The sequence below is a fragment of the Geotrypetes seraphini genome, chromosome 1 (genome assembly GCF_902459505.1).
Source record: "Geotrypetes seraphini chromosome 1, aGeoSer1.1, whole genome shotgun sequence".
Taxonomy (NCBI): domain Eukaryota; kingdom Metazoa; phylum Chordata; class Amphibia; order Gymnophiona; family Dermophiidae; genus Geotrypetes; species Geotrypetes seraphini.
In genome coordinates, this window is record NC_047084.1 from 505,843,595 (window position 1) to 505,860,869 (window position 17,275).

The 17,275-nt window shown below is 43.4% G+C and overlaps 1 protein-coding gene across 3 annotated transcripts in view; it reads left to right on the forward strand.

The window, feature by feature from the left end:
- AOPEP (aminopeptidase O (putative)) overlaps nt 1-17,275 on the forward strand; it is a 594,389-nt gene that overhangs the window by 232,723 nt on the left and 344,391 nt on the right. For all 3 annotated transcript variants that reach the window (XM_033928041.1, XM_033928031.1, XM_033928022.1), the window contains exons 8-9: nt 8,816-8,918; nt 10,796-10,903. In XM_033928041.1, coding sequence (XP_033783932.1) covers nt 8,816-8,918; nt 10,796-10,903 — 211 coding nt within the window. The remainder of the gene's footprint in view (nt 1-8,815; nt 8,919-10,795; nt 10,904-17,275) is intronic.

A 17,275-nucleotide genomic window follows, 5' to 3' on the forward strand; every position in this document is an offset into this window, starting at 1 on the left:
AAGGGTTTTATTAATAAGGGAACAAGCCTCAGATCATGGAGTTGCATCCATTCCGGGTTTTCTCAAAGAGACAAACCAAATTGTTCTGCTTACATCACCGGCTTGAACCCTTCCCACCTACCTTTTAAATTCAATTAATACTACAATACTTTAATTTATTACTTTTTCTTTTTTTAAATGTAAATAAAATTCATCTAATGTTAATCTTCTAATTCATACTAAATTCATTATTCAATCACCTAACAGCTCATTTTGGAACACAAAACCGACAGAAAAAAGTATTTATCTTGAGAAAGTGTACTGGTGCTTTTAAAGTGCTGTATTGGAAAGTGCATTCATGCTGTAAACTTCTTTAATTCATTTCCACTTGTAAAGCTTAAAGTGCATAGCTCCTGCTCTAGATAACCAAGGCCGTTGCTTGTAACTTTTTTTAAACATCCGACATGGCCTGCATTTCGCAGGATAAACTACCTCCCCACTGCGTCAGGGTAAATATCTCTAACAACGCTTCTTTTGGATAAACACATACTCCTGCCGGTTTAGAAATTAATGTCGCCACGTAGAAACAGAATACTTGTACGTCTTTTATGTTATTTCAGGCTACTTTTCACCTCCATCAGGCAAGAATGTAAAAAGAGATAGGCTTCTAAAAAATTATGGCTTACAATTAACAACTGCTGGAGTATAAGCTAAGTCACATTTTTGCTAATGAACTTACCTATGCTAAGATGTAAAGATCTGCTCTCCTTTATTAGAAGGTCTGAGACTCTTTAAGCTTTATTTGTGACTAGTGGTTTGGATTTGATACTAATTTGGTAAGCATGTTTTAACTTGAGAAGTGTTTTCTCTCCATTTTTGGAATTTTTTTCTTCTCATGTTTTTCTGCTACCGAGCCAATGAGAACAATTAAAACTCATTAAGGGGAGACGATGTCCACATTATGAAGTGAATGTTCCTTGTGAACTTGATGACCATGACCATAGTGATTTATCTTAATGGTAGAATGTAATGCAATACCATGAAAATTGTAGCCTGTAGGGTGTGTAAAGGGGGCAAGAATAAGATCAGTCTAATGCATTCTCAGTATAATGCATGTTCTTGTACAATCCCACTTTCTTCCAGGACCAGTGGTTTATTTCCCTCTACCTGCCAGGACTTTATTTATTTATTCAATTTTCTATACCATTCTCCCAGGGGAGCTTAGAATGGTTTACATGAATTTATTCAGGTAATCAAGCATTTTTCCCTGTCTGTCCTGTTGGGTTCACAATCTATCTAATGTTCCTAGAGCAATGGGGGGATTAAATGACTTGCCCAGGGTCACAAGGAACAGCGTGGGTTTGAACCCACAACTTCAGGGTGCTGAGGCTGTAGCTTTAACCACTGTGCCACACTCTCAAATGTCAGAGGCTCTCCCACTTACCTCATCACTGTCTCTGTGAACAGAAGAACACACCCAGCAACAGCCCAATGGAGACATCCTGCAAGAACTGGAGAGCCTGAGGGAAGAAGTGCAGCGGCTAAGAAGTATCCGGGAGAGCAAGGCGTTCATTGATGAAGTACTCCAAGAAATGTCTCAAGACTCCGAGCAAGTGCACGAAGACAGGTCCACCTTCGAGACACCCGCACTGTGACCCATCAGACACAAGGCCTGCCAAGGTCCCAGTTAAGTCAGGGGAAAAAGTAAAAGGGAAAATACGGAAAGGAAAATCCAAGATCTCTCCTGGTCATGATCCTGTCAATATCTCCTTTGACCACCAGAGGGAGACTGAATTGGCTGAGGAGGAGTTAGGTGATCTATCCCCAAGTCGCCACCGGGGGAGCCCAAGAGGCCCCTGGAACACTGCTGACTCAACTAGAGTAGGGCGTTGCCCCAGAGTACTTAAACCAGCAGTGGAGAGCAGACAGGGAGGTCGGCTAGGGAGAAGGTTTAAACCTTTTTTCCCTAGGGAGTCCCCTGGGCCAAGCAGGAGCAACAAACCCATTCCCATGGAGCTGTTAGAAGCCGGACAAGCTGAGGAGCTGCCTATTCCAGAGGAGGAACAACCCATGGATTGTGAAGAAAGTTTTGCTGAATGTGCTCCTGGCTTTCCTGAGGCCATGCAGGTGGACTGGGCCTCAAGCTGCAAACAGTGAGTTTGGTTTTTCACTTGACTGTTTGGACTATTTTTGTTTTTGCAAAGCTAGGAGTGTGAATTGTGGGGAGAGGTTTTGATACCACCCAGGGAGGGAATTTTGAAAGCCTGTCTTGAGGCCTTTACTTTGCAAAACCTGTGACACTCTCCTTTACTGACTGAATCTGCCAGAGGCTTTATTGGAACTGTGGGCACTGTGGTTTGGTGAACAAGTGCCATGAACTTTATTTTTGTTTATTGAAACTACCTGCTTGGGAGCAGACAGTACTAGCTCTGAGGAGATCTGAATCCTCAGGTGCGGCTGGGACTAAATTATACTGAGATCAAGGGTGGCCTTTATTTTGGTGCTGTTTATTTTCTTGCTTATTTTGGTATTTTTGGTTTTGCTGCTGTTTGGAGTTCTGACAATTTTCCAACTGTATTGATGAACTACTTACCTTTATGAAGGAAGGAATAAAATTGAATTATTCTCCTATGAACTACAATTGTTGTAGCTTTGATTTTGGTTCCTGCTTAGAATCCAGTCCTGCAGGGTGACTCCATTTCGGGTCACACGCTAGTGTGCTATTTTGAGGTAACCACTAGGAGTGCTGTAGAGCCCTAGTCTAGCTACAGTGGTGACTACAGCACCGACCAGGTTTGAAGCATTGGAAGTAACAACTGGGGTACAAGAAGAGACTCGAGACGATGACCAACCTGGCAACTAGTCACCTCTGCATGCAAACACAGAAGGTGGTCCTCCTCTTCGCTATCTTCATACAAGCACGGCAACCTCACACCGACACCGCAAATCACCCTGAGCAACAGATTTCAACTCCTACAAGAAGGACCTGCCAACGGAACTCAGGAAGGTATTCAGGAGGACATCCAGAAGTCGACACCAACTCAAGAAGCAACGAATCAGCACCTCCCCCAAGAAACACAGAGTGGTTGTCATTGGGGACTCTCTTCTACGGGGAACCAGGAGCCAGGATCCGGGATGTGACCACCTGCGTAGGAAAAATTATCAAGCCCCAAGACCACTATCCGATGCTCCTCATCCATGTTGGGACAAACGACACAGCCATGAACTCACCAGAGAAGATACCGGAAGACTTTAGAGCCCTAGGGGAGAAGCTGAAACAGATGGAAGTACAAGTGGTTTTCTCCTCCATCCTACCAGTAAGAGACAAGGGAAGAGCTAGATAAGAACGGATCAAGAGGGCGAACGAGTGGCTGCGGGAATGGTGCAAAGAAATGAACTTTGGCTTCTTGGACCACGGAGAGACACTGCAGGGACCAGATGGGCTACACCTAACCAGAAGAGGGAAGAACGTCCTGGGAAGACGTCAAGCTCACCTGCTCCAGAAAGCTTTAAACTAGGTGAGCTGGGGGAGGGGACCCACTCACACTAGTAGGGTAAGTAACTCCATCTTGGAGCCTGAGGGGACCCACTCTCACACTAGTAGGGTAAGTAACTCCATCTTGGAGCCTGAGGTGAGTAATCGCGCGAGTACTGATAGGAATATTGAAAGGGACGCAGGCAACACTAAGAGCGGCAAAGGCATGATTGAGGGGAACAAACTATCTAAGATGAAAAACACTCCAGGCAAACAGAAAGAGTGGACGGCCATGTACGCTAATGCCCGTAGCTTGGGCAATAAAATTCTGGTACTGGAAACAGAAATAAGAAACAGTGACCTTGATGTGGTGGCAATATCAGAAACGTGGTTCTCGGAGTCCCACGGATGGGATATGGTTATACCAGAATATAACTTACTCCATCACAACAGACAAGGCAAATCAGGAGGCGGAGTAGCTCTATACATTAGAGAGGACATCAAAGTTACTAAAATCACAGACATCAAGTATACAGGAGAATCCCTCTGGGTGAACCTTGCCAGGGGCAACAACAAATGCCTATATCTTGGTGTTGTGTATAGACCACCAAGACAAAAGGACGATGCGGACCAAGAACTAATTGAGGACATTGAGACCATCACACTGCGAGGTGAGACGGTGCTGTTGGGAGACTTCAATATGCCTGATGTGGACTGGAACAAACTTTCCGCCACAACCAGCGGCAGCAAAAGGCTACTAACCTCCATGCGAGGAGCACACCTCAAACAGATGGTGTTTAAACCCACCAGGAATCAGGCGATCCTGGACCTGCTGCTCACCAACGGGAACAGTGTCACAGAGGTATCGGTGGGAGAAGCTTTGGCCTCCTGTGATCTCAACACGGTGTGGTTCCACCTAAAGAAAGGAACCACTAGGTCAAATACCTCGATTAAGGTCCTAAATTTTAAAGGAACTGACTTTCAGTGCATGTCTACAAAGCGCTGCAAAACCAGAGCACGACGGACAGTGTGGAGGTACTATGGTCGTCTCTGAAATCCACCCTACAAGAAGCAACCAACATTTACATAAAAACCGCAAGCAAAAGGCACAGAAAAAATAGACCACAGTGGATCTCTGCGGAGATTTCAGAACTAGTAAAACAAAAGAAGAAAGCATTCATAACCTACAAACAATTGCAAAGGCCGGAAGCTAAAGAAACCTATCTGGCAAAATCTAGAAATGTTAAGACGGCAGTCAGGGAGGCCAAACTCCAGATGGAGGAAAATATAGCAAGACAGGTTAAAAAAGGGGATAAATCCTTTTTTAAGTACATTAGCAACAGGAAGAAGAACTCAAGCAGTATTGTGTGCCTAAAAAAACCTGACGGTAACTTAGTGGACTCGGACGTAGACAAAGCAGAACTACTCAATAACTACTTCTGCTCAGTCTTCACCCACAAAGCGCCAGGATCCGGACTCAGCTACAGTCAAAGGGGTGCTCGGAGGACCCATTCTCGGACTTTGCATTTACCACAGGCAATGTCTGCCACGAGCTATCCAAGCTAAAAGTGAACAAAGCTATGGGCCCAGATAATCTACACCCCAGAGTACTTCGGGAATTGAGAGATGTCCTAGCAGAACCGTTAGCCAAGCTTTTTAATCTTTCCTTAAGCAAGGGAAAAGTTCCGTTGGACAGGAAAACTGCCAATGTTATTCCACTCCATAAAAAGGGATGCAAGTCAGAGGATGAAAATTACAGACCAGTGAGTCTCACATCAATAGTATGTAAACTTATGGAAACGTTGATCAAAAACAATTGGACACGTTTCTGGATGACAAAAGACTAAGGGATCCCCACCAACATGGATTTACTAAGGGAAGGTCTTGTCAATCCAATCTGATAAACTTCTTTGACTGGGTGACAAAAAAACTGGATAAGGGAGAGTCCCTGGACATCGTGTATTTAGACTTCAGTAAGGCTTTTGATAGTGTCCCACACCGGAGGTTATTGAACAAGATGAACGCGATGGGCCTTGGAGAAACACCAACAGCATGGGTAGAAGACTGGCTTAGCGGCATACTTCAAAGGGTGATGGTGAACAGTACTCCCTCAAACATGTCGGAAGTGACCAGTGGAGTACCGCAGAGCTCGGTCTTAGGCCCAGTACTATTCAATATCTTTGTAAGGAATCTGCCTCAGGGACTTCGAGGCAAAATTACTTTATTTGCACATGACGCTAAACTATGCAACATTGTGGGCAGCGCGGCAGCACCTAACGGCGCAACCATGCCCGACACCATGGAACGGGACCTAATTTTACTAGAACAATGGTCCAGTACTTGGCAACTGAATTTTAATGCCAAAAAATGTAAGGTAATGCACTTTGGTAAAGGTAATCCATGCAGAACGTACACCCTGAATGGTGAAAACCTAACAAGAACTGCAGCAGAACGGGACTTGGGAGTAATCATCCGGGATGATATGAAAGTTGCCAATCAGGTGGAGAAAGCGTCAGCAAAGGCTAGACAAATGCTAGGATGCATTAGAAGAAATTTTATCAGCCGATAGCCTGAAGTTATACTGCCGTTATACAGAACCTCACCTGGAGTACTGTGTTCAGTTTTGGAGGCCACATTATCAAAAGGATGTGAAAAGAATGGAGTCGATTCAGCGAATGGCCACTAGGATGGTTTCAGGACTCAAGGATCTCCCATATGAAGAACGTCTGAACAGGCTGCGCTTATATTCTCTAGAAGAGCGCAGAGAATGAACATGAAAGAATGGACATGAAAGAAACATTCAAATACGTCACGGGCCGCATTGAGGTGGAGGAAGAAATCTTTTATCCTATGGGTCCCACGGTGACAAGAGGACACCCGCTAAAGCTCAGGTGGGAAAGATTTCATGGGGACACCATGAAATACTTCTTCACCGAAAGGGTGATTGATGGATGGAATGGTCTTCCACGTCGGGTGGTTGAGGCTAGTACCACGCTCGACTTCAAGGGACAATGGGACCATCTGGTGGGGTCGCTCCAGAGGAATACTTAAAAAATGGATTCTCGAGGATGGAGGGTTCTTGGGTAGGCAGACTTGTTGGGCCGCCGGCCCTTTTCTGCCATCACACTCTATGTTTCTATCAGTTCTTCCCAAAAGCCAGGCTGTCTTTTCTGCTAGGAGTTTGTCTTTTCTGCTCGTGTTTTATTTCGTGTAATTTCTGTCTTTGTGTTTCGTAGTTTTTGCCTTCATGCTGCAGAGGTTCCCTGCAGGGACAGCTCCGACTGCATGAGATCACAGATCTTTGGGAAAAGTCTGCTTGTCAGTAAGCCCTCTAGACCAGTGATTCCCAACCCTGTCCTGGAGGAACACCAGGCCAATCGGGTTTTCAGGCTAGCCCTAATGAATATGCATGAGAGAGATTTGAATATGATGGAAGTGATAGGCATGCAAATTTGCTTCATGCATATTCATTAGGGCTAGCCTGAAAACCCAATTGGCCTGGTGTTCCTCCAGGACAGGGTTGGGAACCACTGCTCTAGACCAGTGTTTTTCAACCTTTTTACCAGGGCTGTGGAGTCGGTAGATAAATGTTCCGACTCCGACTCCTCAGTTTTTTGTACTTCAGACTCCGACTCCAGGTACCCAAAATTTACTCCGACTCCTCGACTCCGACTCCGACTCCACAGCACTGGTTAATTTTCAGATCGTTAAAATGGAATGTCAAATTGAGAGAAATGAGCATTTTCGACACCACCTTCTTTTTGCTTTTAATCAAGGTTCTAAGGCCGCAGAAGCTGCTCACAACATTTGTGCTGTGTATATAGTGGGTGCTATAGCTGAAAGAATCGCTCGTGATTGGTATGCCAAGTTAAAAAATGGAGTCGGTAGATAAATGTTCCGACTCCGACTCCTCGGTTTTTTGTACTTCTGACTCCGACTCCAGGTACCCGAAATTTCCTCCGACTCCGACTCCACAGCCCTGCTTTTTACACCTATAGACCGGCAGAAATAAAATAATTATTCTGTGGACCTTGATCAGTCCGTGGACCAGCGGTTGAAGAACACTGGGCTAAGTTGTGGGCCAGACCCCGCCCATCTCTACCCAATCTCCACCCCAGACACCGCCCCCATAATAGTACTAATTGCACCTTGCACGTCCTGTGCCTCATCTGGAAGCCTTCCATCTGACGTTGCAACGTCAGAGAGAAGGCTTCCAGTTCAGGCGCAGGATGCCTGTAGGAGCCACTGCCCGTGGCTTTGTGCACTGAATCAGTTAGGAAGATGGAGCTGGCTCGAAGATAACACCGCATTGATCGCACCGTGGACCAGCAGTTGAAGAACACTGTTTTGGGCCTGATGCACATGCTGGCCCTGTGGACAGGCAGGAAATTTCTGTGGACTGGCAGTGATCCATGGATCGGTGGTTGAAGAACACTGTTCTAGACAGCCTGCACATCAGATCAGGCTCATGGACTGTTCCCTTGGGAGCTAGCACCCAAGTTCGTCCGCTAGTGGGTCAAGCGCAGGCTGCATGGTTCTGTGAAGGCATGCCCAGGATTGGGACCAGACTGTGTTCCTCCTCCAGGTGTGCTGTCTGAGGGTGGCGGAGGTGTCAGTCAGAAGAGTCAAAGTTCAGATTTCAAGCAAGTTGAGGCAGAGGATCGCTCTGTGAGCTTTTTCAGCTCCATCTGCAGTGTTTTCCTCTCAGCACATGTTTCTGTGAGTACAAGCTGACAGCTTGAATCAGAGATTTTGGGGGTCTTTAAAAAGAGGTTTTTAGATGGTTTCCCTGCATGTCCTCTCCCCCCCTAAAATCGCCGTTATTAAGGGTTCTTTGTGGTCTTGAAAGAAAACCATATAGATGACCTCTCCAAGGCAGGATGTCATGGATTCATATCTTTGGATGGTGGGAGGGACACTGGGAGAGTAAGGGAAGGGGGGTCATGCTTTAATTCCTCCTGTGGTCATCTGGTCAGTTTGGGTACCTTTTTAGCATGCTTTTAAAACAGGTCTAGCTCCAAACATCTAAAAAAAAGCCCAGGACGTTATGTTAAAGGTTTTATTATGTCTGCTGAGCGTCCAAGTCCTAAGCCCACTTAAAACACTTCTCTAACACACACCCCTTAAGATTTGGATGCACTGGAGACAACAACCAGAAAGACATCTAGAAGGTCTGTTTTGAGAATGCCTACTTGGAGTAGCCCTTTGGATGTCTATATTTTTTGAAAATAAGCCCCTTTATTTTTAAATGGAGGTATCTTTGCAATGCAATATACAGCTTTCTACATGACAGCAGAACAAGAAGTGACACATGAGCTAATTTTATGATTAACTAAATTGTATGCATTGCCATTTTCACAGACCCAACAAAGAGAAAACTGGAGAAGTGAGTGATTCTGGGGAATCTGTAGTCAAGCATGGACTGAATCCAGAAAAAAACTTCATGCAGGTGCATTATTTGAAGGTAGGACATTTTTGTTTGTTCATGGTCTGTTAATTTACAGAAGCTCCAAAGGTCACAGTATCAGTTCAGTCCACAGTTTTCTATATGAGTAGCAACTTTATATGTTGCAGATGTCAGTGTTTGTACAGCCAGACTCTTAAGAAATTAGATCTTAAATATACTTTCACATGCCTCTGTGGAAGATGAATGAACAGTTGCCAGTGAAGAGACCCCAGGCTCTTCGACCACTTAAGTAGGAAAATCATCCAAAACCAAACTCTCTGCAAGTATTGCTTTCCATCTGTTATACATGTACAATATACCTAGGTATCTGAGACAATAGGAGTCTTAGGTCCCTCCCAATGTATTCCAGGATGCATCAAGAAAGGGGCTTAAAGCCCTGATTGGCCCAGGTGCCTAAAGCCCCTCCTATGGGTGGGGCTGGGGTAGTAGACATCCCTACGGTTGGCCTGATTATGAAAGGTACGTGAGGGGGGATCGAGGTGGACTTAGGGGTGCCAGATTGGGGTTTGGTGGAAGTGTCAGGGTAGGGGATTTGGGGGTATAGGTGGTTGGGAGGGTGTCAGTGATTCAGATGTTAGGCGGCAGGAGGGAGTGGGCATCATTCCTGCCTATCGCAGTTGGGGGGGGTGTTTTGGGTGTCAGGCAGGAGGGAATGGGCATCCCTCCTGCTGATTAGAGGGGTCCTCTGTCAGCCACAGACAGCTCAACTGATTATGGCAGGGAAATTTCTCCCCCCCCCCCCCCCCACCAATCAGCTGAGCCGGCAGGACTCTTTGGGGAGCCCTGCCAGCTCAGCTGATCGGGAATAAATTCCCCTGCCACGATCAGCTTATGGTTGCTGTAATCTAGCGGCAAAATATGTTGCTGAAATGTAGGCCAGGGTTTTCCAGGACATTTCAGCCACCTGTTTTTGCTGATTAGGCACAATCCTGTATTTGGCGCCGGTTACAGAATCCATCTGTAAGAGTCTAAAGCTTCCTGATTCATGTCAGGAGAAGATACCATAATAGCAGTATACTGTTTTGCCTGGCCCGAGGGAGAAAGTTTTGGCCTCTGAAAGCTAATATAAAATGTATTACGTTAGTCCAATGAAAAGGTATCATCTTATTTTTCCTTTTTATTATTTGTATCTGTTAATGTGTAGTGTACTAATTGAAATATGTCAGTTTTTTAAATTTGTGTCTGCTATCTTTATATTTTACACAGTATAGGGAAACATGTATCACTGTAAACTAAAGGCTAGCAGAGCTGAAGCCTTGTGACCATTTGGCAACCTACCAAAAAATTTATGGGTGCCAGTAATCACAGGGCTTCTACTACAGTGTTACTGAATACCACTGTTCACATAGCCAACAGGAAGATGTTGGACTGGGGAACTAGGATTAACTAGGCACCAAGGGTGAAAATACCTGCACATATTTCCAGAATATTGCAAATATTATTCTGTATAGTATATAATATGTTGTATTACTGTATTTTGATGTGCATTATTTTGATTTTTTGGTACATAATTCCTGGACTGTATTCAGTATGCATACCATCAGTAATAGACGTACTAGGAGGAAGCAGCTGGCACACGGTAAAGGGACCTTCCCTGCTGAGGTCAAGAGTGTCCCTGCTGTCCCTTTACTGCTGACAAAGGTGTTCTCACCACTCTAAGGATTTTAACTTGCCTCAGCTTAGCCCATCCTACCCTGCCCTAACCCAACCCACCTCGAAGAGTTGAGTCATCAACCGTCTATGTTTGAATAGTTTGAGCTCCTATTCTTCAATGTAAAGTCTTTAAGATTTTGATGCTGATGCTGTCAACCTTTGGAAAGTTTTGTTTATTTTAATAAATGTTAGATTTAATTTTTAATATTGATTTCTTACAGGGTTATTTTCTTCTGCGCTTCTTAGCCAACCATATTGGAGAGGCATCTTATTTTGCTTTCTTAAGAAAGTTTGTGCAGGCCTTTCATGGACAATTGATCCTTTCTCAGGTACCCAACCCACACTTCAACTTGGGTTTTTTTTGTTTTTTTTAAAATCTTAAGTAGCATCTACATGTATCCAGTCTCAATATTGCACACATTTTGCGCTGAACACTCACTGGTTAAGGTGATTAGAAACAATATTGTCATTAGCCACAGGATCCTGAGAAAATGTGTCATTCTAGAATACATAATAGAAAACGATATGTTTCTTTTACATGTCAGCATGTTGAAGCAGAACATGTTCCAAAGTTTTACTTATTGGTCTCCTACTGATCCTGCAGGACTTTTGTCTCTCCTGGTGCCAGTATTCCCTTTGTATGCATGAGCAGCTGTTAACACTGCCTCTTTGGTTGCATACAGTCTGCTGCAGCTCTTGCCACAGCTGTTACTGCTGTTCGTTGTCTCTGCTTTGCCTGCAAGAGAGCATACTCAGTATATGCAGGCAGGCCCAGTTTTGAAACTGAACTCATTTATTGTGAGATCAGCTTTAGAGCTGGACATACCTGAACATTTTGAGCACCCTCGTACCCCACCGGCAGAGATTAGCATAAAATATACAGTAGTGGAACGAGGAGCAAAATCTAAAACAGAGAGGGACTCAAAGATTCAAGAGCCTACTTCAATCCCTTGATTTGAGAGCGGACCAAAAAGGTTCCTAAACTACCTGAAACAAAAGACAATACTTCAAGCAAATAACAGCACCACAATTGTTCTGTAAGGGTTCAGAAGAGATCCTTAGAGTCAAAATGCTCCTCGAAGCCATCAAGACCGATCACTTAATAAACTGCTGAAGACCTTTTTTAAGGGATGAACAATGGGCAGGGTACTAAAGAACAACACAGAGGACTTCACAGTAACCTGCCAGATGTTAGAAATAAAGGTGAAAATATGGCACTAAGTTATCAGTCCTTGGGCAAGACCAAAATATGTGGCTAAAAAAGCCTGTGGATAGCCACACTTTGGGCACTCCACTGTTGCAGCAATTTTTATTATACAGGCATTTTGAGGAGCGACAAAGAGCCTTAGTAAAATTTGTATTGCATTTCCCATGTAGTCATATTAAATCAAAGTGATTTCAATTTAGCAATAGCTATGGTAATGAGATCCTCCAGCAAAGTGACTCCCAAATCACTAGGCCACCTGGCAAAGAGCTTGGAATGATCCACCATTTGAACATGTTCCTTCAAATGCATATGATGGAATCACAAAGGAACTTTCAGTTGAGATCCAAGAGTGTTTGCAGTCGATAAAAGATCTTGAATCTCAAAGGTTAGGGCGATGGCCTTGAGGAAGAGAGAAAACTCCAAAGATGTGTTCCACAAAACCAGTCATTAATATGCCGCAGCTGATCAACATGTGACCTAACTTCAAAAGGCCCATACCTTCTTTTTCTTTTGGTAAAGAAATAGTTTTGAGAGAACACTGAACTCATTTCTCTTTCCAAATATATTTCTGCAGCAGTTAAGACAAAGTGCTTTCATCCTTGATAGTGAGATAAAGGATCAACATTTGAAAGTTATAAATCCAATGATGTATGTGACCCATCATTGATAAGGGATACACTTTTCAGATATTTAGCTTGATCTTAGTTGATTGCAACAACGAGAATACATTCAGTGTATATAAAGGTATTCAAATCAGTTGGTATTAACACCTCAGGTATCTGAAATGCCCAGGTGCCCACTGCAAATGGACCCCCCCCCCAATTGGGTTTTAACCTCCAGTAATGTCGGTAAAGCTGTTGATTTTTGTAAATTCAGAGTAAAACCAGCTAGGAAACCATATTCCTCAATCAGTTCTAAGGCCATTGGCAGTGCAGTCTTAGGGATGAGTAAGTATCAGCAATAAATTATCTGCGTAAGCTAAAGTTTTAGCTCCACTTGCTCAATGGACAGACCAGGTAAAGCTCTATCTTGTCTTAACATAAATAATAATGATTCCAGGGACAGGACAAATAATGAGGAGGAAAGGGAGCAGCCCTGCTTAGTACCTTTTTTGATGTGAAAGGAGTCTGTCCGGATCCCATTTACAAATAAAGATGCCTTAGGATTCTGTATAGAGTAGCAATTGATGCTTAGAACCATCTGTGAATATCTATGCAATCCATGGGTTTTGGAAAAAATCTTCATTCAAACTCTGATGGTAAATCCCCCGAAGGGGCACTGTTACTTCAAAAATGTTCAAATAAAGCTGTTTAAATAAATCATTACTTTAAACAATGTTCAAATAAAGCTGTTTAGATGGATCACACAGGCAGTAATAAAGCAAGGACTTATCTGTTCCCATGGAGCCACGAGCTTTCAATGCCATTCTTAACATCTTTGATTGTTAGCATTTGAACCCCTGACGCAGCTGAGGAGGAGCGAAACAGGGATTATCCTTGTCGGGTGTATGGACAGTGGAACTCCCATGTGACAGCCCTGCAGAGGACTGGAGGCTGGCGTTCGCTTTTCAAGAACACTGAAAGCTCGTGGCTCCATGGGAACAGATTAGTTCTTGCTTTATTTACTGACTTGGCAGTGGTGAACTTTACTGTGCCTTTTCAAGTGTTTATCCTGGTGCAAGTTGCCTGTGTGATCCATCGAAACAGCTTTATTTGAACATTGCTTGAAGTGCTGTTTTATTTAAACCGCTTTATTTGAACATTTTTGAAGTAACAGTGCCCCTTCGGGGGATTTACCATCAGAGTTTGAATGGAGTTTTTTTCCAAAACCCATGAAGCACAATTGAGGTTTTTCTCCACTCCTCTTATTTCTACTGCTGTTTTTGGTTTTCTGGATGTGTAGGCATCTGCTAGGAGCACTTTTCACAGGTTATTTTTGGAGCAGGCTATTTGTATACTATAGTGATTATCATGCTCTTTCCAACTATTAAAGTGGTAATTGAAATTACCCATTATTATAATTCTGGCCAATTCTCCAGCTTTCCTAATCTCTGAAAACATTTCTTCATCTGTCTACTCATTATGCCCTGGGCAACGGTAGTATAACCCTACCTATATATGCCTTCCCTTCACAAATGGAATTCTGTCCATATGGATTCCACACTGTCATGCAGAATGGTCTGAAATTTGGCAGCTAAAATTTAAAGCTAAGAAATGCAAGGTAATACATTTGGGCTGCAAAAACCCAAAGGAACGGTACAATTTAGGGGGTGAAGAACTTTTATGCATGACAGAAGAGCGGGACTTGGGTGTGATTGTATGTGATGATCTTAAGGTGGCCAAACAGGCTGAAAAGGTGACGGTGAAAGCTAGAAGATGCTAGGGTGTATAGGAAGAGGTATGACCAGTAGCAAAAAGGAGGTATTGATGTCCCTTTATAAGACTCTGGTGAGACCTCATTTAGAATATTGTGTACAATTCTGGAGACCGCATCTTCAAAAAGATATAAAAAGGATGGAGTCGGTCCAGAGGAAGGCTACTAAAATGGTGCGTGGTCTTCCTCATAAGGCATATGGGGACAGACTTAAAGATCTCAATATGTATACTTTAGAGAAAAAGTGAGAGTGGGGAGAAATGATAGACATTTATATACCTATGAGCGCATGAGCTGAGTCTCTTTCAATTGAAAGGAAGCTCTGGAATGAGAGGTCAGGGCATAGGATGAAATTTAGAGGTGATAGGCTCAGGAGTAATCTAAGGAAATACTTTTTTACAGAAAGGGTGGCAGATGCATGGAACAGTCTCCCAGAAGAAGTGGTGGAGACAGATTGTGTCTGAATTCAAGAAGGTGTGGGATAGGCACGTGGGATCTCTCAGAGAGAGAAAGAGATAAAGTTTCTGCGGGTGGGCAGACTGGATGGGCCATTTGGCCTTTATCTGCCATCATGTTTCTATGTAATACAGTGTCTCATTGATTGTCCTCCTTCCACCAGGTCTCTGAGATGCCTATTACATCTACCTCATCATTCAGTGCTATATACAGTACTCTAACTCACCTATTTTATTGTTTAGGCTTCTAGCATTTATATACAGGCACTTCAAATTGGCAAATCGCTGGAGTTCCCCTTTACTAGCTACTGAATTAAAATAAGCCAGCAGAGGTCCACACAAACGTGGGCTAAGCAGCTTATAAAACTCAGAAGAAAACCTGTCAAGGCCATGGGCAGAATGAAGCTTTGTCATCTTTATTGCTTTTTTAATTTCTTTGGCCTGGGGGGAGGGGGAGTGATTAAAGCTATCTAAAATTTCAACCATCAGAGTGCCGTAAATTATAGAAACATAGAAAAGTGACGGCAGAAAAGGGCCAAAGCCCATCAAGTCTGCCCACTCTATTGATCCTCCCCCCTAGCTACCCTTTGAGAGATCGCACTCTGATGACCCATCCCCTTAACTCTACCCTCTTAGAGATCCGACATGAGCATCCCATCTGTGCTTAAAATCTGGCACGCTGCTGGCCTTGATCACCTGTACTAGAAGCTCATTCCAATTGTCAACCACTCTTTCGGTGAAGAAGTACTTCCTGGTGTTGCCATGAAACTTCCCGCCCTTGATTTTCAGCGGATGCCCTCTTGTGGCCGAGGGTCCTCTAAGAAAGAAAATATTATCTTCTACCTCGATACGACCAGTGATATTCTTAAACGTCTCAATTATGTCTCCCCTCTCCCTGCGTTCTTCAAGAGAGTATAGCCGCAATTTGTTCAGCTTTTCTTCGTACGAGAGATCCTTGAGCCTCGAGACCATCCTGGTGGCCATTCGTTGAACCGACTCATCTTTACGGTAATGTGGCCTCCAGAATTGTACACAGTACTCCAGATGAGGCCTCACCATGGTTCTGTACAATGGCATTATGACGTCGGGCTTCCGACTAACAATGCTTCTCCGGATACAACCCAGCATTTGCCTAGCCTTAGATGAAGCCTTCTCCACTTGATTGGCAGTTTTCATGTCTTCACTAATGATCACCTCCAAATCTCGTTCTGCTGCAGTCCTAGCCAAGGTCTCTCCATTCAATGTGTATGTTCTGCACGGATTATTGTTGCCAAGGTGCATGACCTTGCATTTTTTAGCATTGAAGTTAAGCTGCCAAGTCGAGGACCAATGTTCCAATGAAAGCAGGTCCTGCGTCATACTGTCGTACAAATTGCTGAGAACTAATCTGGAGAAATCTCCATATCTGGTTTATACATTATATTGAGATGATCCAAACTTTTTTTTTAGATATATCAGTGATAGGAAGAAGTGCAAAAGTGGCATTGTGAGACTCAAAAGTGAAGGGGAGAAATATGTAGAAGCTGACAAAGAAAAGACTGAATTGCTTAACAAATATTTCTGTTCTGTGTTCACGGCTGAATTGCCGGGAGCAAGACCACAGAAGACAAACAAATAGGGATGGAGTAGTGGTAGACCCTGATTGATTTTCAGAGTATTGTGTTTGTGAGGAACTAGATAAGTTAAAGGTAGACAAAGCTTTTCTGTCATGCACAGGCCTCTTACAATTAGCATGTTTTGCTTTAGTGAGAGTTCTCTCCTGTGTCACAATTTCTCTGGTTATGCACCTGTTCTTGCACTAACATTTGAGATGATATCCCCTCCCAGGACAACTTCCATAGCGTCCCAAAATAAGGTTGGATCATTTATATGCTGACTATTGTTTAGACCAGGGGTGTCCAACCTTTTGGCTTCCCTGGGCCGCATTGGCCGAAAAAAATGTTTCTGGGGCTGAACAAACGTGCAAACGCTGCAGCAAGACACAGGAGGGAGCCAGCAAGACAGTAAACACCCGGGGGCAGCAGCCTTGACTGGGGCCGCACAAAATACTTTACGGGGCCGCATGTGGCCCTTGGGCTGAAGGTTGTACACCCCTGGTTTAGACAGTAGCTTTCCCATTTCTCTTCTAGGTATTTCTGAAAGTCCTTGTCAAAATAAATATAAGTAGGGAACTTCCATAATGAACCCTTATGGTAGTAAGATTCTGGCATCATATCTACCTAGATTGGGACATGATCAGAGTTCTTTATTTTTTTAAATAAATTTTTAAAAAATCTGTAAGGGCCCTCTATGGGCTATAATTATATTCTGAAACAGGTGAGTTGTCACAAAAATATAACATAACTTTATTTTTCTATACTGCCTTAATTAAAAGAATTCTAGGCAGTTTCCACTAAAGAGAAAAACTGGACAATCAGTGAAATACAAAATAATAAGAAAAGGAATACAGCCTGTTATATTAAAAAGACATTAAAAATTGATGGAGTAAAATTAATTATGTTAAAGATAAAAGCACAGATTAAGAGATAAATTTGTCAAATAATCCAGTCTTGAAAAAGTGCCATGCGCCCTTGATATATGTATATAATCCCTTGCTCCAGAATGTAAAAGATGCCAAGGGTCAATGAGATCTAGAGCTTGACAAAACAATTTTAACATTCTCCCAC